The sequence below is a fragment of the Mustela nivalis genome (assembly GCF_964662115.1).
Source record: "Mustela nivalis genome assembly, chromosome: 6".
In the NCBI taxonomy this organism is placed as follows: domain Eukaryota; kingdom Metazoa; phylum Chordata; class Mammalia; order Carnivora; family Mustelidae; genus Mustela; species Mustela nivalis.
The window spans coordinates 9,974,270-10,001,823 of NC_139025.1; the positions used below are offsets into that span (position 1 = coordinate 9,974,270).

The following is a 27,554-nucleotide window of genomic DNA, read 5'->3' on the forward strand; positions in this document are numbered from 1 at the left end:
ACGGGCGGCCCTCCTTGTGGAACTTGGTCTCCAGGCCAGCTGATACTGGGTCCCCCTCACCCCCCCCAACAAAATCACACAGTTGGTCTTTCTGGCACGGCCAGCCCTACCCTAAGATCCAGAGTGGTCCGGCCCTGCCCTAACCAGACATAGTCCTATTGCCCGTGACCTAGATCGCATCCCAGAAGCCCAGCGTGCAGGCCAGACCTCTCTTTGCACAAGGCCAAAGTCGGCTCTGCTCGGAAATCATGGCAGGGTCTGGCTTTGGCTGCTCTGATAAATGTAAATAAGCTCATGGGGACAGGCCTGGGGCTGTCCCTTCTGCAGGCACGGCCGTGGGTCCCTTGGAAGCCCTTTGCAGGCCCCAGATCTCATTTCATCCTCGCCAGCCACACCGTACCGCAGACAACTCCCACTCCACACACACACACACACACACGATGCAGATGGGGACAGTGAGGGGAGGCCTCTCCCCCCCATCACAGAGCTAGTAAGTGGTGGAGCCAGAAGGCCTTGACCCCTCAGAGTTGGCTGTTGGTTTAAAAAACATTAATAAGTTGCTGCCCTACTTCAGATGGCCTGTCCAGCACCCCGTGGCATTCCTTTGGTAATTTCCGGCCCCTTGGAGAAGAAAAGACCACCCCGAGTCCCCCGGTCCCCGGGCCAGACTCAGCAAGAGCTAGAAGAGGTGCAAAGCCATAAAGCAGCCTGGAGGGAAGTTATTTTTCAATCAAGTTGGGCTTTGCCGCGCTAATCCTTCCCTTCTGCGGGGGCCAAGAGCAGAAAACTCTTCTCTGCGTGAAGGGACCCGGGGCCTGACTCCGGCCCTCGGGCCCGAGTATAGAACCTGGGCCTAGAAGTAAAGGAATGTGTCTCTGGACACCACGCGGCCCGAAGAGCTCCACCTGCCCCTTCTGAAGGAAAAGATTGAATCTGGGAGGAGCGGCTTCCAAAAAAGGCCCAACGATTCTCTGCGGTTCCACGGCTCTGGAGTCAGAGGGAATTTGCTCCCTGCGCTTAGGGTTTCTCTTTCTTCCTGTGTGATCCTGAGCATGAAACTCCCCCATCACGTCTCTTTCCTCGTCCGTAAGGTGGATATCGTGACGTCCACCCACCCCCTGCCCAGCATCATGCACACAACTTAACACATCGAGTTCCCTGGTTTCCACACGCGAGAGTAACATGACCTCTGTGACTCGGACACCAGGCCCTCCTTGCTCTACAGCAAAGGAGCTTGGTTTATAAACTGAAGGCGTTCAGAATGGCGCAAGGAGGGAACCAGTGTGTTTGGAAGATGGCGAAGACCGCTCCGCTGGGAGATGAGCCACGTTTAGGGTCCCCATTCGTCCAATGAGCACGCGGGGCAGAGGTGCAGGGCTTTGGCAGCAAGACGGTGGGTGGACGTCTCATCGCCGCCATCTAAGGGCCAGGAAGATGGACATTGCCTTTGGCTCTTCAACAGCCCCCCTCACACCACCCCCCACACACGTGGGATCACTTGGAGCAGACGCGGAACCCACATACCACCTGGGAAATAACGAGTGTGCGCAGGAAACCTGGAGGTTAGATGGGGTGAGGTTTGGTTCCAGGTGGTCCCCCGAGCAGATTTCCTGTATTGTCGTTAAAAGCCTAATGCCTTTTCAAGATCCCACAGTCTTTGCTCCCTTGGCTAATACCTGCCCTTCCCAGGTTCCCCCCCGCTTCCCCAGCTCACCCCCAACACACAGAAACGTTCGGTTCCTCGTCTCTGAGACTTCTGTCCAGTTCCCGCGCCCCGTCCACTGCCACGTTGTTCAGGGGCCCCGGGCCACATGCAGGATGTGCGAGTCCTTCCTCGTGCCTCCCCCTCTTGCATCCATTCATTCTTTGCACCCCGCGGTGAGAGGCTTCCCGGCTCGCAGGGGGACTCCCAGGAGGGCTCATCCGTGGGGACAACACGTCCCTTAGCTCTTCTCCATTCTTCACCATGTGTAGTTGTTTCTCGTTTCTGGTGTAGACTAGCACCCACGATTCGCTGAAGTTCATGGCTTTTTTAGCACAACGTAGACGGGGGGGGGGGGTCACAAAGGAGAGAAAAGACATGGCGGAGAGCCCGTTGTCTGTCATGTGGTTCCTGAGCCATTCATTTTTGGCTGCTGCGCTGGGGATGGGGTGTGTGCGGAACAGGGTTGCAGGTTGTGATGTGGGGTAGAGGTGTCGGAGCCCACCGGAGCGTATGCATAACTGTACTCATTGCTCAAGAATTTTCAGTGGCCTGAAACATCACAGCTAGCCGGACTGCCGACAACGGGGTTGTGGCTGAGTCGGCGCTGGTGGGTTTCAAGAAACAAGAGAACGTGTCTTGTACCAGTTAGGATTGTGTTTAGCTGCAAGTAACGAAAACGCAACTTACGGGACTTCATCCGAGAGCGTTGATCTAGGTCGCACAACGGGAAGCCCAGAGCTGGGCAGCCCACGGCTGGTTCGGGACCCAGTGGGGCCGCCAGGGAACCGCCAGGGAATCAGCTGCTTCCTCCCACTGCTCAGCCATCCTTAGCACTGGCTCTTGTGTTTCTAGCTCCACGGCCCCACAGGGTCAGGAGAGAGGCAGAGAGAGCACACTCCAGCATTCTCCACTCCCTTCTACAGAGCCCTCCTGGAATCCCCACCCCAAGTCCCTAATTTCCACCCCTACTTCACTGGCCAGGAGCTGTCACATGAGTACCCCTCGCTGCCCGGGAGGCTGGGAAATGATCCTTCATGAACTAGGCAGATCGCTGACTCGAAATTAGGATCCTGGTGTAGTTGAGAAGAGCAAAATGGTTAGAGGGGGGGCACCCTGCAGTGTGTGCTCAGCCCTCCCTAAGCCACATGGCATCCGTATAGTCCATATACGCCTTCTTCCAGGGAGAGAGCCACAGGCTTTCATCCCGCACAGAAACACTGTGCTCTGCACGGGGTTGAGTACATGGCAGGTTTTTTAAAGTAAAACTTAAAATTCCTCCCAAATACATGCACATGGCTCAAACGGTAAATACACAGACAGGCTTATAAGGAAAGCAGAGTCCTTCTCCAGCAGCTTTCTCCACCTACCGGCCTGTCCCCACGGGGAAGCCCTTCTGCAGCCTTCGGACTTAATCACTTCGGGTTCTTTTGGGCCCAAGGCGTGGTTCTGTGTAGAAGAACTGAGTAAAAATGTGACCTTGAAAATAATGAATTCCCAAAATACGCATCCATTTGCAGAGGGATCTACCAAGGTGGCAGGCAGTGTGGGCCGGAGGTGTTGACCTAAATTAAGGACTTAGACTATTCTACGAATGTTCTAGAATGATCTCCATCCTGGTTTACCAGCGAGTCTGAGTTGGTGGAGGGCAAGGGCGGGAGAAGTGTCATAGTTAGGACCACACGCTTTGGGGCCAGACGTAGGTGTGAAACCCGGCTCCGTTTCTTCCCGGCTGGGATGACCTCACTTGTCCCCACCTCGGCAGTGCATCTGTGAAATGGGAATTAGGGATGTTCTTGGTAAGGGCTCTTTGCTGTGTTTTTTTGTTGTTGTTGTTTGTTTGTTTTTTAACATCTGTTGATTTATTTGAAGTCCCTCTTTCTTCCTTCTCTCATTTTGGCTGTTTCTGGTTTTCCAAGAATTTATTTTAGTTCTGGTTTTGAACTTTCAGAACACAGTTATTTTGTTTTTAAAAAGGTTGTTTGAATCGGGATCCAGAGAAGGGCCCTATATGGCAATGGGCTGGTGTCTCCTAAGCCTTCAACCCTTTTTTAATCCATAGGTTTTCCCTCATCTCTTTCTTCTTTGTACTTTGTTGAAGAGGTTAGGTAGTGAGGATGCTTTTAACCGTAACCAGCAGAACCCATGAGAGTGTGATGAGGCTAAAGTACTGCATTAAGAAAACAACAGCCGCCCCACGGAGTCCAAAGGCCCGGGTGTAGCAGGGCCTCAGGAAAAGGCTGGGACAGGACTGTCCTCTGCACGCTTTGCCCCGCTCCATCTTTCTCCTGATTCTTCTTTTTTTGCGCTCCAGCCTACACGGCAGCTGATGGCTTCTGGACCATCTACTCCGTTCAGGGTCCAGTTGGATGGAGACGGTATTCAGTCCCCATCTGAGTTGGCCTCCAGGGTCCCACTGCCCTTACCACCCAAAGCAACGGGCAGAGCACTCAGGGGGTACGCACCCCAGTGACAGTACACACACGTCGTGGGTTCGCAGGCTCTGAAGAAAGAGACAAGGCATGCATGGTGTGAGCCCCAAAGACTTCACACCTTAAGCCGTAAAGAACGGACCGCCAAAAACTCTTGAAGTTTCCTTTAAGCACATGGGTCTGCACGGCATGGTATCTCACGTCTTCCTGAGAGTCCATCAGACCTAGCTGCTTCATTGGCCATTCATTTCAGCCAAGTGCCAAATGCTAACATGGGCCAGAGGTGGCCCTTGGCCACTGTGTGCAGGTGGGGGGCGTTCTGCCGTCAGGCTTGTCCTCATGATCCCGGAACCTGTGCACCAGATATGCTGGCCTGGGAGAAAACCCTTCATGGCAGCTCAGTGCCCCCAAACAAGCCCGTGGACGTGGATTCCAAGTCAGACCCCCACTGATAGAGCCACAGTGATCTACTCCCGCAGGGCCACCACCCTGCTGAGCTGGTCCCCACACTGATTCCTGGAAATCTTCCCCCGAACTTTCTGGGTTCCAACCCCATCAGATCTGCCTGAGGTTGTGGCTCCCAGAAACAGTGAGCAGAGACTGTGGGAGTTGCAGGGGGCAGGTACAAAACGAGAGAAGACCTGGATTTTTTCCTAGAGCCACTCTGGGGAGGTTAGATGGACAGGCTGGAGGTCAAGGTTGCAGTTGGAAAGTGAGTGATCCAGGCCATATTGGAATGGGTGTGGTGGTTTCGGAGGCCAAGGGCAAGGAGCAGGCTGGTATGTGGACTTTCCACTCTGTCGACAAGCATCTGCTCTCACATACCAGGGGCAGCAGTGATGTACAAGACACTTTCTGCTAACAGATTTACTCACTCTCGTGTTCATGCCTTCACCGAGGATACCCTACCTTCTTGAACAAAAACCCTTAAGGGGGCTTACCTGCTCCGTAAAACAGACTTAAAAAGAAAATCAACAAAAGAGGCTGCATCAGATAATATCTTCGTAAACATGGGGTGAAAGTTGGTGTCCAGATTACGTGGGCTACGGCCCCATTCATCCGCGAAACTTGGACTTCAGGTTTCCCTAAAGAACTTCCTGGCAGCAGAGCAGTATAGGAAACTCTGCAGGCTGTGAGGGTTTTCTTGGCCCCAGTGAGGAAAATGTGAGTTTTTGAGTTTTTCCAGCAGCCCCTGCACCTTTCTGTAAGAAGCTGTTCGTGACAGGATCTGTCCCTTTTTTGGGTGGACTCCTGTGTTTTCATCTCCTGCATAAACACACAGATTGATTTTCAAATACAGATTCACCCCGACGAAATCTGTGACAAGGAGAGTTGTCGCAGCATATCCGGATGGAGGAAAGGGAATCGTTTTCAAGTGCGGTAACAAAGCCTTCTTCCAGCTCACTGGCTGTTTTGGCAGCCTGAAAACCATTTACCACGCTTTCTACCGAAATCAGCTGCTGGCGAGCACCGGTCTAGTTTTAGTTTCTAAAATGCGAAGATTTGAAGGACTGGAGATGTTTGGCCTCTCCAGGTAGCCCCTTGTGCTGTTGGTCACCTCCGATGGCCTGCCTTCTTGATGTCAAACGGAGGCCCGCTGACTTCCTCTCCCTTCCCTAACTCTTGTACCCTTACTGGATTTGCCCTTTTCCGAAAGACAGCTTAAAGATCATGGGAGCCTGATTTTGGAGAAGTGCTGAGTGCCTCATCCTGAGAGGCATTCAAGTAGACTCTGGATGACTGCCTTAATAATGCCATTGCTGGGGACGCCTGGGTGGCTCAGTTGGTTAAGCAGCTGCCTTTGGCTCAGGTCATGATCCCAGCGTCCTGGGATCGAGTCCCACATCGGGCTCCTTGCTCAGCAGGGAGCCTGCTTCTCCCTCTGCCTCTGCCTGTGCTTGCTCTCTCCCCCTCTCTCTCTCTGATAAATAAATCTTGGGGGCGCCTGGGTGGCTCAGTGGGTTAAGCCGCTGCCTTCGGCTCAGGTCATGATCTCAGGGTTCTGGGATCGAGTCCCACATCGGGCTCTCTGCTCAGCGGGGAGCCTGCTTCCCTCTCTCTCTCTTTGCCTGCCTCTCCATCTACTTGTGATTTCTCTCTGTCAATAAATGGATAAAATCTTTAAAAAAAATAAAATAAAAAAAAATAAAATCTTTAAAAAAAATAATAAAATAATGCCATTGCTGGCGGGGAAGCTACCCTCGGTAATCTTGAGAACCTTTTCAATTAGAACACAAGATTCCTGAGTGATCTGATGAACAGAGGGATTCTGGGTTCCTCCTGGAGCTCAGAAAATGGGGAAGACGATTACTCTCCTTGAACAAAATTTAATCTACTGAGAAGTTTTGCCTACAAGAAGGAGGAGGTAGCCTTTCTTTTCTTTTCTTTTCCTTTTTTTTTTTTTTTTTTTTTTTACTCATTTCCATTTAAACATTACAGAAGAAGAGAAAAAAAAAGTCAATGATGATTATTTGGGGTGGTTTTTCCTCTTGCTCCCTTGGGTTCCTCAGACAAAGGGGTGAGGCAAGGAAGGAGTAGGTGCTCTGACCAGTTTGTCTTGGAAAAGGCCAGTAGCTGAACAAGGAAAGCAAAGGTAAGAATCACATCAAAGTGTGATTACCCGAGTGTTGTCTTACTGGAGTTGGTGATGGGAGAAGAGAAAGTATTCTCTGATCTGCAGGCACTAAACACTCAGCTTTTCTGCTTTTCTCTCTTTTTAAGATTTTCTTTATTTGGGGGAGGGGGTAGGACAGAGGGAGGAGGGATCTGAAGCAGACTCCCCACTGAGTGTGGACCCCACACGGGGTTCGATCACAAGATCATGACCTGAGCCGAAACCAAGAGTTGGACAGCTCAACCGACTCAGCCCCCCAGGTGCCCCTGCTTTTCGGCCTTTATTCCCCAGCTGCCTGCCACTCCACCAACCCAAAGCACTCCACCACTGCTGTTTTATTTTCCTATGACAGCAAATAGAATGCAAACAAAAGCCCGCTCTTGAAGCCCCAATGTGAATTTTAAAAGTTGGGCTGTCACTTCTCCAAAGAAGACCTACAAATGGCCAACAGACACATGAAACACATGAAAAAATGCTCCACGTCGCTAGCCATCGGAAATACAAATCAAAACCGCAATGAGAAACCAGCTCACCCCAGTTAGAGTGGCAAAACTTTAACAAAACAGGAAACAACAAGTGTTGGGTGAGGATGTGGAGAAAGGGGACCCCTCCTACACGGTGGATGGGAATGCAAGCTGGTGCAGCCACTCTGCGAAACAGTGTGGAGGTTAAGAATAGAGCTTCCCTACAAACCAGCAATCGCAGTGTTGGGTATTTACCCCAAAGATACAGACATAGTGAAAAGAAGGGGCATGTGCACCCCAACATTCATAGCAGCAGTGTCCACAGTCGCCAGACTGTGGAAAGAGCCGAGATGCCCTTCAGCAGATGAATGGATAAAGAAGATGTAGTCCATATACACAATGGAATATTACGCAGCCATCAGAAAGGATGAAGACCCAACTTTTGCATCAACATGGATGGAACTGGAGGGGATTATGCTGAGTGAAGTCAAGCAAAGAAAGGCAATTATCATATGGTTTCACTCATATGTGGATCGTAAGCAATAGCGCGGAGGGAGGGAAATACAAAGACGGAGAAATCAGAGAGGGAGATGAACCATGAGCCTCTGTGGACCCTGAGAAACAATCTGGGGGTTTCAGAGGGGAGGAGGGTGGGGGAAACTGTGTAACCAAGCGATGGGTATGGAGGGCTTGTGGTGTTAATATTTAACTAATGAGTCACTGAGCACTGTATCAAGGACTAATCATGTACTACACAGTGGCTACCTGAACATAATTGAAAAACAAAAAAGTTGCGCTGTGAGGTTGGGCCACCGTTAAGACCCGGGATGGCTGCTTGAATCAGGAGGAAGAGCCAGTGGAGTCCAGGGCCGGGCTTGGCAAACTGCGGCCCACTGTCTGTTCATATAAATAAAGTTTTATTGGAACATAGTCATGTCCATTTATGTACTGTCTCGGCTGCTTTCCCGCCAGGACCACAGAGTTGACTAGTTGCTGGAGACCACGTGGCCTGCAAAGTCTAAAACATTTACTGTCTGGCCCATGACAGGAAAAGTTGCCAACTCTTGGCCCAGAGCAGTGGCTCTCAGCTCTGGCCCAGCATCAGAATCACCTGGGAGCTTTAAAAATGCAGATGTCCAGGCCCTGCCCCCAGGGAACTGGGTTCAGTTAGTCTGGAGTGGAGCCCAGACATCTCTATATTTTAACGCTTCCCCAGGTGAGTGTCATGTGTGCCAAGATTGAGAATCACATGTCTAGTCTCTGGATTGTCTTGTTTTGTTTTGCTTTTTAAGATTACAGACCTGGAATGTGCCATTCTGCAGGATTCGTACCCATGACAATGATCCAACCTTGACCTCAATGTCAGAGTGCAGCTGTTGGGTCCCAACCATGTGTGTGTGGCACAGGCACACTAAAATCCCTCTGGGACCCTTGGGGACTCAATATGCCTGAAGAGGATTGGAGGTGCCCTCGTGTGCACACGGACACACGCGAGTGTCCATTTGGATGGTCTGTGTCGGGAGGTAACTTTGGTCTGCTTTCAAACCAATGCATGTCTAACAGGAGCCAGTGTCGTGTGAAGCAGTCGTCGTCATGTTGGCACAGCTCAGTGGCTGGACCCCGGCACAGGCAGCCTGGCCTCTCTCCTGCTAATTAACGTGGAATGTTGGTGACATGTCCAGCCGCCCCCCCCTTACCCCCGCCGCAGGTCCCAGCCCTCCCTGTCCTGCTCACAGTAGGAATTTAGAGTCATGCTGCTGTCGCTTTGTGTTAGCAGCGAAAGCTGTACATGGGGGTTTCACAGTTTGCTTTCTCCCTCGCATGTAAAGCAAGTATTAACCACCTTGCCTCTCCCCATCCGCCCGGCCTCAGACTGTGTCTACCAGCCAGGATGACCAACTCATCCCAGTGTGCTGGAAACTTTCCCAGTTCTAGCCCTGAACGTCCCGAGTCCTGGGGTTCCCCCTCGGGTCCTGGATGACCTGGGGAAGTGGGACGCCCTAATTCTCAAGATTCCCATGGCTGATCGGCCTTTGCTTGTATCTGAAAGCATCAGTATGTGAGGGCAGGTGCAGGGCTTATTAAAGACAGATGTGCTTAAAAATGCAAATCAAGGTCATTTGTATGAAGTGGAATGTTTTTCATCTCCTTTAAAAAAAAAAAAAAAAAAAAGCTGAACCCAAGCGGTCGAGTTAATTCTTCTCATGAGGCCTGGGAAGATCCGTTTGGGGATAAAATACCAGGTCGGCCGTTACTCCGCCATTGACCGAAACCGGGTACGAAACAGGTTCTTCGTGAAGGTTCTTCAGTGAAGTGTTCATCTGGAAGGGGTTTTGCCCAGCCCAGCGCCACGCCGCAGGGAGAGTCTTGGCTTACGGAGACCACGCGAGAGTCTTCTCCAGGCTCAACTGCCAAGCGTGCGGGACTCGGCGTCCTCGTCCATGCCTGAAGCAACTGTCACTGCCCTCGGGGGAGCGGGCGCTGGGACAAGTGAATGGCGGGTGTCAGTTGAGTCTCACTGTGCCGGGAGCAAACAGTAAATGTGGGCTTCCTCCCTTCCTTCCTGGGGAGCCTGGTTCTCACTTGTGATGGGTATTAGCTAGGACAGGTGGATCCCCCCAAAAAACCCCAAGATGCCTGTGGCTTAACACAGGGACAGCGTGTTTCTGACTCACTCAGTGGTCCGACCGTGGTATTCCTCATTGGGTGGTATCGCTGGTGATCCTTGTCCAAGGGGAGAATTGGGAGTCCAGGCTCCCTCCCTCCTGTGGCATGTCATCTTCTGTGTCCTTGGAGTTGTCCTTGCATAGTGGTCACAAAGCCAGCTCCCTCCCTCCTATGGCCCCGTCAACCTCTGTGTCCTTGGAGTCGTCCTTGTGTAGTGGTCACAAAGCGTGGCGGATTACCCGCGCCTGCGCTGAAAGTGGCCTGCCTTGGACCCACCCACATGCCACTGGCCAGGGCCCAGTCATGAGGCCCCCGCCACCTGCGAGGAGGGGGCTGGGAAGTATAGTTTGGCTATGTGCCCAAGAGGAAAAGGAAGCAGAGTTTGGCAAACACATGCTAGTCTGTCCCAGGACGTGTGGCTGCCCGGTTCACTGGCGACATGTCAGGACCTGGTGGAGACGTTCCTCGTTAATGAACATCTCTCTCTCTCTTAGCAAAGCAGACATCTACAAGGAAGCTGTGATCAGTTTTACGAAGAAGAGTGGTCTGGCTTCAAGTGAGTTTAGTTTAGGACAAGTTAAAGAATTTTTTTTTTAATTGTGGGACTTACCACAACCTTTAATAGACTGCTATTTCCCAGACTTCTTGGACTCCTTTTTTTTTTTTTTTTTTTTTAATTTTATTTATTTATTTGACAGAGAGAGAGAGAGAGATCACAAGTAGGCAGAGAGGCAGGCAGAGAGAGAAGGGGAAGCAGGCTCCCTACTGAGCAGAGAGCCCGATACGGGACTCGATCCCAGGACCCTGGGATCATGACCCGAGCTGAAGGCAGCGGCTTAACCCACTGAGCCATCCAGGTGCCCCTGGACTCCTCTTTTGAGAGGCCTTTGAAAACTAGTAGTCTACGGAATGTGGTTCAGAAAACACTGCCTTAGAAGTTAACTCAGTATTCAGAGGACAGAATACTTTCACGAAAACACTTGTGTAAAAAAAAAAAAAAAAAAAATCACCAAAATACAGCAGAGTTCAGTTTCCCAAGGATCTCGGTGTCAGGAGATTCCTGAGGTGAGCCTCCATGCTGTGTGAAGAGAATATTTCTCCACCGTTTTTTCCTTTTTTTTTTTTTTTTTTTTTTTAATCCTTCCCTCCTCCTCTCCCCCTCTCCATCTGTTTTTGCAGAGCTGTCAGGACAGGGTCCCCGTCTTACTACCCACGGCTGAGTTTCGCCGTTACTGTCTGCGTCCTGGAGGGGCGCGTGCGTGAATGATCTCCTTCGGTCCCCAACTCGCCTTCAGCTGGACACGTCAGGGCGGTCCGCCTGGACTGGTCATGTCACCCTGGTCTGTCCATCTGGGTCGATGTGAAAAATCCCTTTCCCAAGCTTAGGTTTTTATGACTGGCTGGCGTCATCCGTCATCATAAAAGTGGACTGAGGTTTAGCGTTGAGGTTAGACAGAATCGCTCGCAGAGAAAAACTAGAGCGGCTTTCTTTTTTATTTCTGTTAGGATATATATATATATATAGCTTAAAACTTAATTTGGTGTGTAATTGGGACTAGCTCTGTGGAGCCCTGGGTTATGGGTTTTGGAGCAGCTGAGAAGCAGGGGCATGGCGGGGCAGGACGTGGTATGTTAATTGGTGGCCTCTGGGACCTGTGAGAGAATTGGATTTGAGTCCCCAGTTAGAATAAGCTTGGCAATTTTATTTGAGTCTCTAGTGGTGCATACTGGGAAGACCACTGGTTTGCATCAGCTCGAGCAGGTCGCCGATAGTCTCCGTCTGGGATGCCCCTGGGCGTGTCCCCCGTCTGCACGAGGGACAGAGGCCAGCAGGCGGGAGCCAGAGAGAGGGTGACCGCGCTCGGCCAGCTCTGGCCTGCCACTTCTCTGCACACTTAGGCAATAGTAAGTTGCGTTGCTGCTGGGCCTGTGGTCCCAACGAGGGTTTTGCATTTTACTACCAAAGTCTTGATAAAAGGAACTCAGGTCAGAGCAAACATTCAGGGAGGAAAAACAAAGGAAATTAAATGCAAAATCAGTGCGGGTGCAAAACCACATGGAGGCCTTGGCTTTAATACCACCAGAGCCGGTGGGGGGAAGTGGCCCCCAGGAGTCGGAACCAAGGAATGCTGGCCTGGTGTTCCTGAAGCCTGGCCCCTCTCTCCTGTTGAAAAAGAAATTGCTGTTTAATTTGTTTCTGAGTTTTATTTCTCAAGTGAACCAGCATGGGGCCATGTAATGAGCTTGTGTTTCTGGGAGGTGTTGAAAGACGGGAAAGGAGCAAAACCACGGCCAGACGGGGTGGCCAGGAGCTCCCGGGGGTCCAGCAGCAGGAGGACCGGGGGCTGGGGGGATCTGCCGGAGCACTGGCTTCTCAGGGTGCTTCTGGGGGTGGGGGCGGGCGGGACGTGTCCTTGCATGGGCTGCTGGCCGTCCACGGGGAGACCAGAGAGAGGGAGCTGTCTCTCCGTCTCTGCTTAAGATCCTCCGGGCGGGTGGCACGGGCGATGTGAGCCAAGGGGGACACTTCAGTGGAGAGCGGGTCTGAGCCGTGGATAAAAAGAAGACTCTTTGGCAGGAATGGGAGAGTCTGTGTAAGCCTCTCAGGAGGCTGCTGGTAGAAGGCTTTCTGGATCAGATTATTACCCGAGGAAGCCCTAGAGATTGTCCCCGGTGGGGGATGCAGCTGTCCCCTGGAGCTGAGATGGGCATCTGTCCCGTGCCTGGCGGATGGGAGCGGCCACATGCTAGGAACTCACCCCTGCACCAAACAGAAGTAACGATAGGAACGTGTGGGGCCCTCCCACCACCCTGCCTGCCCCTGGACAGAGGGGTGGGTGACTCTCCCCCTGGAGACAGGCAGAGCCCACCAGCCATAGCCAGGGTAGCAGCGCCCCTGCCAGATGCCCTTGTCGTCCCAGACCTGGGTGTGTGACCCCATGCGCCCCCCACTGCCACTGCTATCGCCTCCCAAGCGCTGACCAGACCGAGAGGAGCGGCCTCCACGACCGCCAGGTTGATTCGTAAAAAGGAGCTTGTGTCCCGGACTTACTAAAGGATACAGGAGCACGTGTGCCCGTGAGGGGCCGTGAACGGTGAGGACAGGCAGGTCTGGTTCCCGACATGCGTCACACGCCGGGAGGTGAGCAGTAATGGGGACAGCTGGGTTTCTGCAGTGCTGCGTGCCCTGCGCTGGGCCGAGCCCTTTGAATGCTGTGCCCCGTGGAAAGCCTATCGTCACTGCCACTGCCCCTGCCCCTGTCTGTCCCCTCCTGCACCCTCTCCCCAGCTGCCTGATGACCTGAAGAGTCACTGCCATGCATCTCTCTCTCTCTCTCTCTTTCTCACACACACACACACACACACACACACACACACACACACACACACACACACACTGTGGGAAGCCCTTCTGCAATGGCTAAGACCTTCACGACCCCATGACGTAGGTATCATGAGCCTCTCCGGGAAGATACCAGCAGACCTCTCGTTTGCTGGAGCTTTTCTTTGTATTCTGTGGCAGGAAGGCTGAGACAGAAGCCGGCTGGGGGTGTCCCATAGGCAACCCCCCCCCCCAGGCCTTCTCACCCTGAGCACTGCTGACATCCAGGGCTGGATACATCTGTCCTGTGGTAGGGGCCATCCTGAGCACGCTAGGGTGTGGAGCTGCGTCCCTGGCCTCAAGCCGCTAGATGCCAGTTGACCCCTCCGCTCTGTGACAATCAAAACGTCCCCAGATGCTGCCAGATGTCCCACGGGGACAGAGGCACCCCACTGCTTGAGCACCAGCCAGGAGCCAGGCCTATGAGGGGACTTCAGCCCATATAGGGCCTGCCCAGCGTGGGGAGTAGGGTCAGGGCTGCAGGAAAGCTGGAGGACTTCCTGGAGGTGGGTGTGGAGCACTGAGCCCAGCAGCCTGGCGGAGGAGGAGAGCAATGAGGCCTCAGCCTGCCTGTCTGCCTCCTGCCTCTCGCTAGGTAGTGCCTCTGATGTTGGAAAGAAATGCTCCCGGCTGACACATCTGAATGGACATTGCAGAGTGAAGGCCCCCTGTGGGAGTTCTGGTCTGCAGTCCTTCTAGTAAATTCTGGTTCATCTTCTGGGGTGTATGAATTCAGGACTGAAGCAACTCTCAGGAGAACCCTTTGGACAATGAAGGAACAAGAAATGCCATTTATTGATTGATTGATTGATTGATTGCCTGTTGCCAGAAGACAAGCTGGGAACCGTACCTGTGTCCCCTATCTTTGGTCTCCAGTGCGACCTACGTACCGGGCTCCAGACAGCCTGTTCCTTCCATGCCCAGTGACAGGTTTGGTGCACGCCAGACACTGCCTGGACAGAGCCAAGAGATTGTGCCAATTGTCTCTTCTCAGTTAGATCCAGGTTCTCCAAGTGTACCACGTGGTCACCCAGCAAAGCTGATTAAATGCAAGTGCCCAGGCCCAGGCCCCAGAAAGAGTGAGTCCAGAGGTCTTGGATGGGGTCCAGGAATTAGCGTGTTAACTGTCACCCTGGAAGGTCTTGGTGTGAGTCATCTGTGGGCCATACTTTGAGAAACACCGAGGCATTTGCTGATCACATTAAAGTTGCGTACATGAGTATCTTCATGCTTTAGCTGTGTGTGTGTGTGTGTGTGTGTGTGTGCGCGCGCGCGCATGCACACATGGTTCTAGAAGGATAATCAATAAATTATCAATAGTGGTGATCTCTGGATGTAGGAAGATTTCAACAACAGATTTTAGATCTGTTTCTCTATGCTTTCCTGTATTTTAATTTCCTTATTACGAGCATGTGCTTATAGACAGATAAACCACCAGGCCTTTCTCATGGGTGAGGAAGAGCAGAGATATTACAGAGGAAATGTTAGAGAGGAAGTAGTTTTAAGGGAAGTGTGGACATAGGGAAAGAAGGCTACAATATAAATCTATTTTCACTCCCAAGCCAACATCCCTCTCTCTGTGGTTCCCAACTCCTGAACCAGCCGCCGGTGGCCTGAAAAGGGAGAAAGGTCACATTTTGGAATTGCCTATTCTTTTTTTCTTTCTTTCTTTCTTTCTTTTTTTTTTTAGAGAGAGAGCAAGCGTGTGTGCGTGTGGGTGAGATGGGATAGGGAGAGAGAATCCCAAGCAGGTGCAGTTCAACTTCACGACCCTAAAATTGTGACCTGAGCCGAAATCAGAAGTCAGACACTTGACCGACTAAGCCACCCAGGCACCCCTGAAATTGCCTATTCTTGGCAAAGCAGGGGGCTAGAGTCACTCCAGGAGTGGCGGGTGGGACTCGGGACGGTGGCTTTGTGCCCAAAGCTTTGGCTTCCCTTTCTGCCTTTCTCCCGTGGGTCCCGGGGCTGGCAAGCTCCTCCTCCTCCTCCTCCAGCCTGCCCCACACTGGGGCACCCGGGGCAGCCAGGCAGGCCTGGAGATGGTGCTTTTATAGCTCTGTTATTGCTCTGCTGTTACCCGGCACCCCCACTCTGGGCCCCACAAACACTCCGTGAAAAGGCCAGACCCCTTCCAGAGAAATCGCTCCCTACACCTTTACAACGTGATAGGTGCGGAGGAAAAAAGGGGCCACGGGATTTATGGAAACTATATAAAGTTTATGGAGTCTTGGCAGGCCAGCAGTAGAACGAGTCTGTGGGGTGGGGGAGGGTATCTCGAAATGGAGAAGGTCATGAAAGAGCGTCAGACTTTGGTGCCGAGACGACAGACGGAATACTGCGGGTCCCGGGTGTGCCGTGTGACCGTGAGGCCCAGGCAGGTGGCCCTCCCTTAGCAGCTGCTGGTGGAGCCTTGTAGGGGTGATGCCTTTGAATCTTCACCGCATGCCCATGAGGAAGGCACAGTTTTCCTCCTCCTGTAGAGGGGAGACTGAGGCAAGGGTATGTTGGCCGTCGTGAACTTGCCCAAGGTTGCACAGCTAGTGGTGTGTGGCTCACAGGGGATATTCTGGGGCAGGCTAAATTCGCACAGTCTCTCTCTCTCCTGGGTATTGAGCAATGTGTCCCAGTTTCAGGTCCAGAAATTGCAGTCTCCATACCCTATTTCAGTTTGGGACTCATCTGTTATTTGTGATTTAGTCTCATGGTCCCCTGGTGTCTTCCGTCATCACGTTGCCCTCCTGTGGGTCAGCTTTGCTGTCCAAGCTAATCTGTGCTAAGATTCACCCACAGGCCATGGCTGGAAGGGAAATGAAGCCTCCCCGAGATTGGTTGTGGGACAGGGCAGGGCCGGGACACTGCCCTTGCCTGCAGGAGCCCCCTCCATGTCTCACTTCCACTGTGGGATCCTCTTAGGACCCCTGGAGGAGTACCCCCCGGACATTTCAAGGAAATTACCTCCTCTCATCCCTATCAGCCTGGAAACTTGTAATTTATTTTGTCTTCATATGTGCCTTTTAGCTTCCATGTTTTCTCTCCTGCTTAGCTATGAATTCTTGGAGTGCAGATTCCACGAATGTGGTTTTTTAAAAAGATTTTATTTATTTATTTATTTGTCAGAGAGGGAGAGTAAGCACAAGCAGGGGGAACAACAAGCAGAGGGACAAGCAGGCTCCCTGCCGAGCAAGAAGCCTGATGCGGGACTCGATCTCGGGACCCTGAGATCATGACTTGAGCCAAGGGCAGAGCCACCCAGACTGAGCCACCCAGAAGTGCCACCATGGATGTGTTCTTTATCTCTGACTTTGCCCACAGGGTCTGGCATAGTTCCTAGCATGTAATGATCACTGACTAAATATCAGCCAGGAGGATGGAATGATGGAAGGATGGATGGGTACATGGTGGATGGACGGATGATTGGATGGACGGATGGTTGGATGGATGGATGGATGGATGGATGGTTGGATGGATGGATGGATGGTTGGATGGATGGACAGATGATTGGATGGACAGATGGATGGATGGATGGATGGACGGATGGATGGATGGATGGATACTTGGGTGGAAGGAAGGAAGGAAGGTTGGTTAGATGGATAGATGGAAAGATAGATAGATGCATGGACGGATAGATGCATGCTTGGATGGATGGATAAATGGATACGTGGTTGGGTAGAAAGATGGATGGATGGATGGACGGACGGATGGATACGTGGTTGGATGGATGGATAATTGCAAGGATGGATAGATGGACAGACGAATGGTGGCTGGATGGATACATGAGGCATACATAGACTAACAGACACCCACTTCCTCTTTTGTAGCCTTCCACATAGTTAAACCAACAGTCCAAACCAGGTTCTCTCAGGCTTTCACTGAATGCACTTCTGTTTCAGGGGACGCCCTTTGCTCTCTCTGAAGCCATATGGAGAAACCAGCCTGAGTGTTTGAATGTGTGTGTAAATACTTTACAATCCCATAAACTTGTTTAAAGACAGGTGGGGGGGTGGAGTATAAACCAGGGCAGCCTTTTGGGAGGGCAATTTAGAAGTAGCTATTAAAATGTTAAATGTGCCCACCACTGAGCCCCTGCGGTTGCACTTTCAGTTGTCAGGCATGAGACATACATTCATACGCTTGTGCCCAGAGAACCCCTCAGAAGGGCACTTACACAAGGATGTGCACTGCCACACTGCTTGTGACGCTGAAACACCGGAAACTGCCAAGTGCCATCAACAGAGAAATGGCCGCCAAGCTATGGGACACCCATACCATGTCAAACACTGCAGAGGCAGAAAGGTCCCACATGGGGCTGGGGGTAGGGTGCGCTCCAGTCTTCTGGAAAACTCTGAGTCTCTGTAGCCCATGGCCCTCAGCAAAAGCCCCCCTCCCCCCCTCCCTCATTTCTATCAACTTTTTTTCCTTTCCTCCTCTTCTACCCACAAAACACAGTTTACTGGAATTAGATCTTTAATTCTTAAGCCTGCTTGCTGAGTGACCTTTCCTTACAGAAAAGGAGGAAAATGAGAAAAAAAGCAGTTAATGTGCATAATTACTGTCTGCCGGCTCTTCAATTAAAAAGATTGAAAGCCACAATATTAAAATTTGATTTATGGGCAGCACTATCTACCTAATAATGAGGCTGAGAGGGAAAAAGAACCATAGTGGTTACAGAGAACCCGGAGCCCCTTAGCTCCCCCGGGAGATAAATTGCCTCCCATTTTCTTATTGCTAAAGAAACATGGAATGGTTTTAAGCATATTTGATATGTTCCTCCAATATGTTGAAATCCAGAACTTAGTAACTCAAGAGTCTTCTGGCTCAGACATTTCAAGGAAGCTGCCTGAGGGGCGCAGCAGCCTAAGCTGGGGTGCGGGGAGCGGGGGGGTGTCCTGGGGTCCCAGGGTCCCAGGGTCCCAAGCCAGCTAACCCTGCGGAGCTGAGGAGTCAGCAGGAAACGCACGGAATCCAGCTGCCGAGTCCCAGCTTGGCTGCGTATTAGCGGTTTGTCCCTCTGTTTCATCATCAGTAAAATGGGAATAAACTCACTGGTTGTGTGATGTTGGGCACATGCCTCTGTTTTCCTACCGGAAAGAACATGTTCCGTGTGTCTGAATTTGTGGTTATTTATTCTCGTTAAGGGACTGGGGAGAGTGGATTCCAGGTGCCACGTAAGCCGTCGCGGACCCCGTTCCGGGAAGGGCTTCCCTACCCCAGGGGCATGCTGGGGTCCGTCTGCCGTCCGCCTGGAACCCCTCTTGGGAAGAGGAGAGCAGCATTTTGCCTGTATTCTGTTTCACCCAGCTAATGGCATTTCTTTGTTTCCAGTCGAAAGGGAAAATGTGCAGAAGAGGACCTTCACGCGTTGGGTAAACCTGCATCTGGAGAAGGTAAGCGGGGCTCTTGGGCTTTCGTTCGGTGACCGATTCATCCGTGAGCGGGCAGTGCAGGAGCGTGGTGGGAGGGGAGGGGTAGCTCGGTGGTTTGGGCTGTTTGCTTTTTTCACGTGTTCGTTTAAACATCTGCTGAGTACATTTCACTGCCAAGTGTCCAGCTCTGTGTTGGGAACACGGACGTTAAGACAGGGTTCTGCCCTCGTGGGGCGATCAGTCCACTTGCGGAAGGAAAGGGTCTGTCTTTAAATAGGAATCGGTGAGCGCATGTTTGAAGACGTTCACTGTCGAACACCCCAGATGCCTCCATGAACAGAGGGACCCGGGGTGGGGCTAGGGCTGGGCTTCCGGTCCTAGGGGGACAGTAGGGGACCCTCTGTGTGAGTGTCATTTGTAGGTTTTTGGATTGATTTATGCAAGAACTCAACACCTTTTAACAAAGCCAGATTCCCTTGTTAATCACAGAACATCGCTACCGACCAACGATATTACCTGCCCCTTTAGGTGCCTCTGGCTTTGTGCATCACACGTCTCCTTCAATCCCTGTGACAACCCTCATTCCCCCTCCTGCTACCAATGAGGGAAGAGGCTTTTGAGACCTGAAATGGTTTTCCTGAAACCAAGAAGAAACCTCTTCCAGTGGCTTCTTCTCTGTATTCAACTTGACGTTCAACTTCTTTTACCCCTTTTCTTTCCGACACTCTGGGGCCAGGCAATTTGGGATTGCATTTTTGTCTGCAGGCTTCTCACACACGGTCACCATAAAACCGAAGTGGCTGTTTCAGTCCCTGAGAAACAGACAGAAGGATGAGCTGCAGAGGAGAGGCGGGTTGGAGAGTGGATAACCAGCCCAGCCCCCGAGCCGGTGGAAATCTGAGCCCTCCCCACACACCAGTTACCCCCGAGGCAGGGAACATTCCAACTTGCCAAGGGCAGGGGGAGGAGAGATGATTTGAAGAGACAGCTGATTCATCAGGCTGCGTGTCCTTCCATCATTTCTTCTTAAATTCCACTTTGTGGTTCTCCCGATAGATGCAGCCCACTGCACGTTTCCTTATAAAGCTGATAGTGTTCAAGTCTCCCACTTTAGTGAGGTTAGGTGTGTGGATTTTCTTCTCTCCTGTCCTCCTAGAAGGTGCAGAGGCAGCTACTGACTGCCCGTAGAGTTAACCCAGAAGAAGGGGTCATAGGGGAAATCTGTGAGATCGCCAAGAAAATAATTGTGGTTTTTCGGAAGTGCAGCTCTTGACCAAGATTCTAATTCGTGCCGTTGACCTTGGGGTCGGTCATGTTTCCCCGAGCAGCCCCTGACCACCCACACCTCTATCCCGCACCTGGACAGTGGGGTCCCCTGGACCCAGGAGGGCTCCCGAACTGCCCAGGATACAGAGTTACAAATCACTTGCCAGTTGTTTTGACTCTTGGTGCATTTTCGGCAGGGCTCATAAAGCAAAGTGTTATTTTTGGAAAAAAGGAAAACCGTTCCCCCAATCTAAGTTCGCAGGACTCCTAAATTAATGCCTGATGTGTGTTAGCTGGAAATTCCTCCTGGTGGATGGAGGGCAGCCATAGCAGTTCTTTCTTTCTTTCTCTCTTTCTTAATTGAAAAGTAAATACTGAAAAGGATAGAGTGTGATGCAGCAAATACCCGTACACGCACTCCCCAGCCTCAGGGAGCCCCCGTCCGCGCCTGTCGGATCAGGGATGGCCTCCTTGGCCAAGGCCCCCGTCCCTTCTTCGGGGCAGGTGGGTCGCCCCGCTCTGAGAATAAATCAGATAACACCTGAAACCCATGCCTAATAAACAGGGCGAAATTAACAGCCATGTTTCCAACCTGGAGACTTTCAAGACCAACCTTTCATGTCAAGGAAACCCGGGAACCGCTCAGGGACCTGGGCTTAACTACAATTTGAAGGCTGTCAGAGATATTTACGGAGTCTGGGGCTTCTGGAAAAATTCCTTCATTTACCAGAGGAGTTAGATCATGAAGAAAGCCCTGGGGGTGCTGTTTACTCGGCCATACCGATCTCGTGAAGCCCGCGGAACCTTTGGGGCCCCGGCCGTGTTTTCGCTGGAGCAGGTTCAATGTCTCCCGCTGCTGTCCCGCCGCGTGGCCTCCGGCCAAGTCCCCATTTGCTGCTGCCGAGGCCCTTCCAGACGCTGTCGGTGGAAATTACTCTCCGGGTTCGACACCCAAGCAAGGCTTGGCCGTGGCTGGGGCTGGTACCTGGAAAATTTGTTAGTCCATCTATCAGGGGGTGTTTTGTCCAGGCGTCACGTTTTTCTGCCTCGCGTTAGCAGGAATAACATTTCCGCGAGAGTCTCTGTAACCTGATGCCGTCATGTTCTGAGCGGAATGTGCCCAGGGAGCGGTGGGGGTTTGCAAAGAAAATAATTTGCCTGGTGGTTAAAAGGCACTGTTGCCCTAGAAGCAGATCCCTTTTCTGTGCACCTGCAGGAGGAATCGGCCAGTATTTGGACTAACGGGGGGTCAGGGGGCTCATATAAGGGGTAAGGAAATGCCACCTTCCTTCATAAAAAAAGAACACAAGGACCCTCCAAAGCTATCAGAAGAAGGAGGCCTTCCCGGAGGGAAAGGTGCCCAGACCACAGCTCCTCCGTGTTTCCGAGGCTCTGCTCGGACCCCTGAGTCTCTGGCTGGTTTCCAGCTACCAGCCCCACCCCCAGTCCCGTGTCCCACGTGAACGGCCCATTCATTGTACTCAGGAGCAGGCCCCACCTGTTGCAATATTGCCAAAAGCCCCACGACCAAACACTAAACTGAGAATTCACGCTGGGGTGAGGGCGTATTACAAAGGTGCATTTCTAGAGTCTGTTCCCTGTGATTCTGTACGCTAAGTTCTCATCATATGGCATTGAAGGACCTGTTATCAAGCTGGTTTGGTCAATAGCAACCTTTCTTCAGGCAAAGTATTAACCTCGAACCCGAAAGAAAGGCCAGTAAGAGCTAAACTTCTCTGATGAAAGCATGGGGTACCAGCAATAAGACTCCTTCTCAGCACCCCCAGGTACCCATAGGACACCCTGAAGCTGTTCTGCTCTAGGCCAGGGTTCCAGGAAAAACGTGCTTGGAGATCTGTGTGCTGGGGCCTCTGACTGACAGTTTCCAGGCAGCCCTGGGAGCCCCCAGGCCACACGTCCAGCGAGACTCCTGGTGGACACAGTTCACCTAGACAGTCGATCTCTCTGCATCCAGGCCCAGAGAGGAAACCCCACGCAGCCTCCAGCTTTGCCCACCCAGGGCTCCTTCATGCTCTAGATCGTGGGGGCCAAGTTGCCCCAGGGAAGCCTACGTGTGGCTCTAAGACCTCGCAGACCAGGATAGTCGGGCCCAGGGACGTTAAGGAAAATACCCAAGGCCCAGTTCCTGTTGAGGGTAGAGCCTGGATTTGAACTCAGGAACTCCCTTGATTCTTAGTGGAACAGGTAAGAGTAGCATCTTGAGGTTACACTGGTTCTCCAGAAGTCTGGCTTTTGGAGAAGAACCAAGGGAGTGGCGTTCAGAATGCTAATTAACATTTTTATACAGTTTAGTTAGTTTGATTTGTAATAATAAGCATGGATTACTTTTGTGGCTAAACATAGAAATATACATGAACACCTATGATAAATCTGCCTCCCAACCTTTGCGTCCCTAACAGGCCTACGAACTTGGTGGGGGTGGGGGTGGGGGCGGAGAAGGGACTCTCCTCCTGAGCCAGCCGTCCAGTCTGTCCATCCGGCCCCTACTCACCACAGCTGAGTCACACACACTCGCCGCCTTCCTGGCTCCCTCCGCCAGGGGTCCCGCCACCTCCAGAGTTGGACTGAAGATTGATGAGGGTCAGCTGGCACGTCAGGATGGTCACGTTCAGAGATGGAGCAGTGGGGGAGGCGGGGAGTCCTTGTGGACACTGGCACTGAGGCCCAGAGGGTCACTGACTCAGCATCACGGCATCGTGGCGTGGGTCTGGACAGCGCCCGCGGGCAGCCAGTGTGTCCTGATGAAGGAACAGGACTGATGGTACAAAAGAGCAGATCTGCCCAAACACTGGGGGTGTCACCTAACCTCTTTGAGCCTCAGTTTCCCCAAATCTAAAGTGAAGGGCTTATACTAGGTAAGTTCCTGGAAGTCCTGCTAGAATCATTTTATTCTACGGAGGGCGATAATGCCCTTTCTTGCTCCCCTTAAGGAGAAGTGTGGATGCAATGTAATGGGGCTGGGCGTGATCCCAGGTCTCAGGGTCCCAGGGATCTCCAACGTCCCTTTTGTGATCAGCCCTTTGGTGCCAAGTCTCCTCCATGGTTCACCAGCCCAGGTGTGCCTTCCCCCCGCCCCTGGGGACTGCCTGTACCCAGATTTGGATGCATGGAAGTCTTCTCCTGCGGGAGACCTGCAGCTTGGGCACAGTTTGGTGGATCACACAGGCCACTAATCAGCTTCTTTTTTCCGCTTCTTCAACAGTGCAACCCACCTCTAGAAGTTAAAGATCTATTCGTTGATATACAAGATGGCAAAATCCTAATGGCTTTGTTAGAAGTCCTGTCTGGGCGAAATCTGGTACGTATGTCACATACGTGATGTCAGGGAGACACCAGCTGCAAAGGATAACTGCTGGCTTGCGTTCAGTACACAGCTATATGTATGCGCCCATGCCTGGCCATGTGTGATCCTGTGACCAGAAACTTGGAAGGGTGACATTCCTTTCTCAGTGACCAAGAGTGATACAATCATGAATAGCTAAGCAGCATCTTTTTTTTTTTTTTTTAAGTAAATACACTTCAGTAAGTAAATAAATAAATGCTCAGTATTTTCCGGGAGTCAGCTAAGGGTAAAGATGGAAACTAGATCATTAAACTTTAGCTCTCCAGGCATTATAGTAACTAGCCAAGAATCAGGAAGTTGGAGGAGAAAGGCATCTTGCCAACCGGATTCCATTACCCGCCCAAGGCTAAAAATACAACTGCTGGCTTCTAGAACCTTCTCTTAAGTATAGTCATTCCCCCTTATCTGCAGAGGATACGTGCCAAGACCCCCAATGGATGCCTGGAACTGGCGGCAGTACGAAGCCCCGTCTATGCTATGTTTTTTCCAATACACACATCCCTGTGATGAAGTTTAATTTAGAAATCAGGCACAGTGAGAGATTAACAAGGATAACTAATGATAAAATAGAACAATTCTATCACCACATACGGTCACAGAAATTACATGAACATGAAAAAAATAAATTAAATTAAAAACAAATTATGTGAATGTGAACTCTCCCTCTCTCACAGTGCCTTACTGTCCTGTCCTTATCCTTCTCCTCATGATGATGTCAGTTGACATCAAGCCCACGTGGTGAGAGGAAGCGAGGAGAAATGACATAGGTCCATGATGTAGCATGAGGCCACTCTGACCCTCTGACCACACGTCAGAAGGAGGGTCCTCGGCTTCTGGTCTGCAGTCAGCTGAAAGCGAAACCACATATAAGGGGCGAGTGTGATAGGACCGTGTTGTACTGAAGCAGCCAAGCTCGAGGGTCCTTCTACTGTGGGTCTCTTCCCTGGCTCTCCACATTGTATGTGTTCGATGTGTGCAGGTTGGTCCTTTCTCTCTCCCCTTCCCAGAGCAGGGCTTCTGAACCCCAACACTGTTGGCATTTGGGGGTCTGATAGTTCTGCGTTATGGGGACTGTCCTGGGCATTACAGGGTCTATAACAGCAGCGTTGGTCTCTACCTACTGGATGCCAGTCGTACGCCAGGGATGACAGCCAAAAATGTCACTTGACATTGCCAGATGTCCACTGAGGGGGCATGGGGACCCGGCCAAAATGCCAGTGCTGTTGAGAAACCGTACTCTAGAGTCTAGCATTTGATGTGGCCTCTGTTCCCCTTGGCGGCAGAAGAGAAGGCACAGCCATGGGTCACAACTCTGCCAGCCTATAGCTCGGCCAGTGCGGACCTCTCCAGATCTACTTCTAATTATAGTTAAAGTCAAGAGTGTATCCTGCTTTCAGATCTACTGTTGCTGGGATCTCACTGTACCCATTTAACCCTTCCCGTCTTCACCTCCCAAAGCAAAACGGGAGATTCCTGTTTGCCGCTCCAGGGGGGCTGTACAGAATCTCATAATGAACTCTCACAAGGGATGGACCCACTGCGGTAAAAACAGGGTTCGTTTCCTTAGGGCTGATAATGAGCCAGCAGCACAGTCCCCATAGGCTTCCTGCAAAAGCATATCCTCCTTCCTTGTTCTGTGATTCTAGCGACACACGCTCCCACTCAGCAGTCCAGGCCACTGGTTGATAGACACCTGTCCTTGGTGAGCCTCTGTTGGGGGGGTCTTTGATTCTAAGCTAAGAACTGGCCTCTGCCTGCCCGCTAGCTTGGCTGGCAGGTCCCCGCCGGTAGAGCTGACTCCCACTGGTTTGCCCGGTAACGTTAACCCACCCAACCGGAGGCGCTTCCTTGGGATGGTCAACTACCATCCTCAGAGTCTCAGCTTCTACAAGCCTATCTCTCTCTCTCTGTCTCCCTCTGTCTCTCTCTCTGCCTGTCTGTCTTCCTGCCGCTTTCTCTGACTCGGGACAACTGTCCACAAAGCTCCTGGCAGAAAACAGACACATCTGCTGTTGGCAGGAGGGACTTGGTGGCTGATTTAGCAGCTGTAGGGACATCCCGGCTGGTGCTCCCTGCCTGACCAAACCATCCACGTGGGGAGGAGAACGCGTCCCTGGAGGTCTCTAGAGGGGGTCGATATCAAAGCCAGGAGCCGGGTCAGAGACAACAATTTGACAAATCTGTCCCCTGTTTAACCTGCCTAGGTCCTCCCCATTCACCAATTCAAGTGAGTTTAAGTCCCAAGGACTGTACATAAGGGGTGGGTTTCAGCTGCGAGCCCCTAACTTTCTCTTGGGGTTAATAAGAGGCAGCGACAAAGGCCTGCCCCACAGCACCGCTGCCACGGAGCGCCTCTGCTGGAGTCACTACTTGTTTGCTCTGTTCTGTCTTGCAGCTGCAGGAATACAAATCCTCATCCCATCGCATTTTCCGGTTGAACAACATAGCGAAAGCGCTTAAGTTTTTGGAAGATAGCAACGTAAGTATTTGAGACACATCCTGTTAACACAAGCTTTTCTTGCAATGAGAAGGACGAGGGCCAGTCACAGGAGAGGCGTGAAGAGGGGACCCTGCTAACATGGCAAAATTTAAGTTTAAACATAACAGGACTCCCTCCGGCCAGCCTTCAACTGGACAGATGGTCCCTGACTCCCTGCCCGCCACGGCTTGTCCATCCGATGCCATCTCTGCCGGGCACCCAGCCGCGGGAAGGGTAGACCAGCCCTCTGACTTTAGTATTTCACATTTCCTTCTGTATCCCTTTGAAGCGTGATGCAGCGAGTGTGCCGCTGTGGGGTACTTCCTCTTAGCAAGGAACTTTCTAGACTGAAGTTAGCTTTTTCTGTATTTTGGGCTCTGCTTCATGTCCTTCAAAAGTGGGGAGGGGCGGTCCTAGAGGGATGAACTTTCCAGAGCTGCTCTTCCATTAAAGCTTCACCAGGTAGCCCAGGTAGAAAGTCCACAGCTTGCCCCACATATCGGAGCGTGCAAGAAAACTTCAAGTGTGACGCACATGGGGTTCTTAATAGTAAGCAGTGGAAGCTGACCTGGGCTGCTGTAAGCAGAAAAGGAATTCGTGGAAGGGCTGCCGAGTGCACCGAGAGTGCCTTACTGGACTGAGGTGTGGGGAGTCCAGGGATGTGAGGCACCAGGACCACTGCAGAGCCTGCCTCCCCACGTGTAAGGACCCCTGTACGGCCCCTGAGAATGAATTCTCAGTGTCACACATTCAGATTCGAAGGCCTGGGCCACCGTGCCTGGGTCCCGTCCAGTTCCATGCTGCCGTGGGGGAGGGAAAGCCCTTTCCCTTTTGAAGGAGGTGGGCTCCACCTCCCATACTGTGGGGAAGGCTCCAGATACAGGAGGGAGCTCAGGTGATGGCAGCCAGGAAGCCTGGTAACAGTTTGCTACAGCGGCTTTCACACAGCCAAAAAGGGGGAGGGAACTCAGGGTGCCTGGGCGGCCCAGTCATTTGAAGAGACGACTATTTCAGCTCAGGTCAGGATCTCAGGGTCTTGGGATCGAGCCCCGAATCAGGCTCCGCGCTCGGCAGGGAGTCTGCTTGGAACTCTTTCTCTCCCTCTGCCCCTCTCCCCCCTCCTTCTCTCTCTCTCAAATAAATAAATAAAGCTTTAAAAAAGAAAAGAAAGGTGGAGGCAGCCCAAGTGTCCATCAGCAGATGAGTGGGTGAACAAAGTGGGTCTGCCCCCCGGTGGAATATTACTCCCCCAAGAAAAAAGAGTCAAGTACAACATGGTGGAATCTTGAAATCATTGTGCCGTAGGACAGGAGTCAGACACAAAAGACGTTATTCTTTGATTCCATTCGTATGAAAAGTCCAACACTGTCTTTCAGTTTTCTGTACGTGAGGCCTGAGTGATAAGGCGAGAAAGAGTGAGAGGCCCGCGAGGGCATCACAAAGGAACAGGCTGCAGCCTTCTGGAAGGCCCCATGTTAAGCTCCTCAATTGCTTCTCTGCAGGTTAAACTGGTTAGCATCGACGCAGCAGAAATAGCAGACGGCAACCCCTCTCTGGTTCTTGGGCTGATATGGAACATAATCCTCTTTTTCCAGGTAAAGTGACTTCTGTGACACACAGTATCATCTCCTTGAGCCTGGTTAGGGCCAGCAAAATGGGGTGGAGGGAGTTGGGGGGGGGGCACGTCGAGGAGACTGTGAGATCGTGTTCCTGACGGATTGTGACTTCTCTGCGTCTTGAGAAAGAACCAGGGGCCATCTGATTGCTGACCATCTGGGTCCCTGTGATTTTAATAGGGATGTGAGCTCCATCCTCCAG

At 51.9% G+C, this 27,554-nt stretch overlaps 2 protein-coding genes across 11 annotated transcripts in view; both read left to right on the plus strand.

Moving 5' to 3' along the window:
* SYNE3 (spectrin repeat containing nuclear envelope family member 3) overlaps positions 1-27,554 on the plus strand; it is a 978,380-nt gene that overhangs the window by 206,714 nt on the left and 744,112 nt on the right. The gene's annotated exons all lie outside the window — the stretch shown is intronic.
* CLMN (calmin) overlaps positions 1-27,554 on the plus strand; it is a 111,842-nt gene that overhangs the window by 53,535 nt on the left and 30,753 nt on the right. For all 10 annotated transcript variants that reach the window (XR_014312396.1, XM_082733255.1, XM_082733254.1 and 7 more), the window contains 4 exons: positions 18,587-18,648; positions 23,117-23,212; positions 25,653-25,736; positions 27,239-27,331. Coding sequence is in view for 9 of the 10 variants with exons in the window: in XM_082733255.1 (XP_082589381.1) it covers positions 18,587-18,648; positions 23,117-23,212; positions 25,653-25,736; positions 27,239-27,331 (335 nt within the window). In the remaining variant the exon portion in view is untranslated. The remainder of the gene's footprint in view (positions 1-18,586; positions 18,649-23,116; positions 23,213-25,652; positions 25,737-27,238; positions 27,332-27,554) is intronic.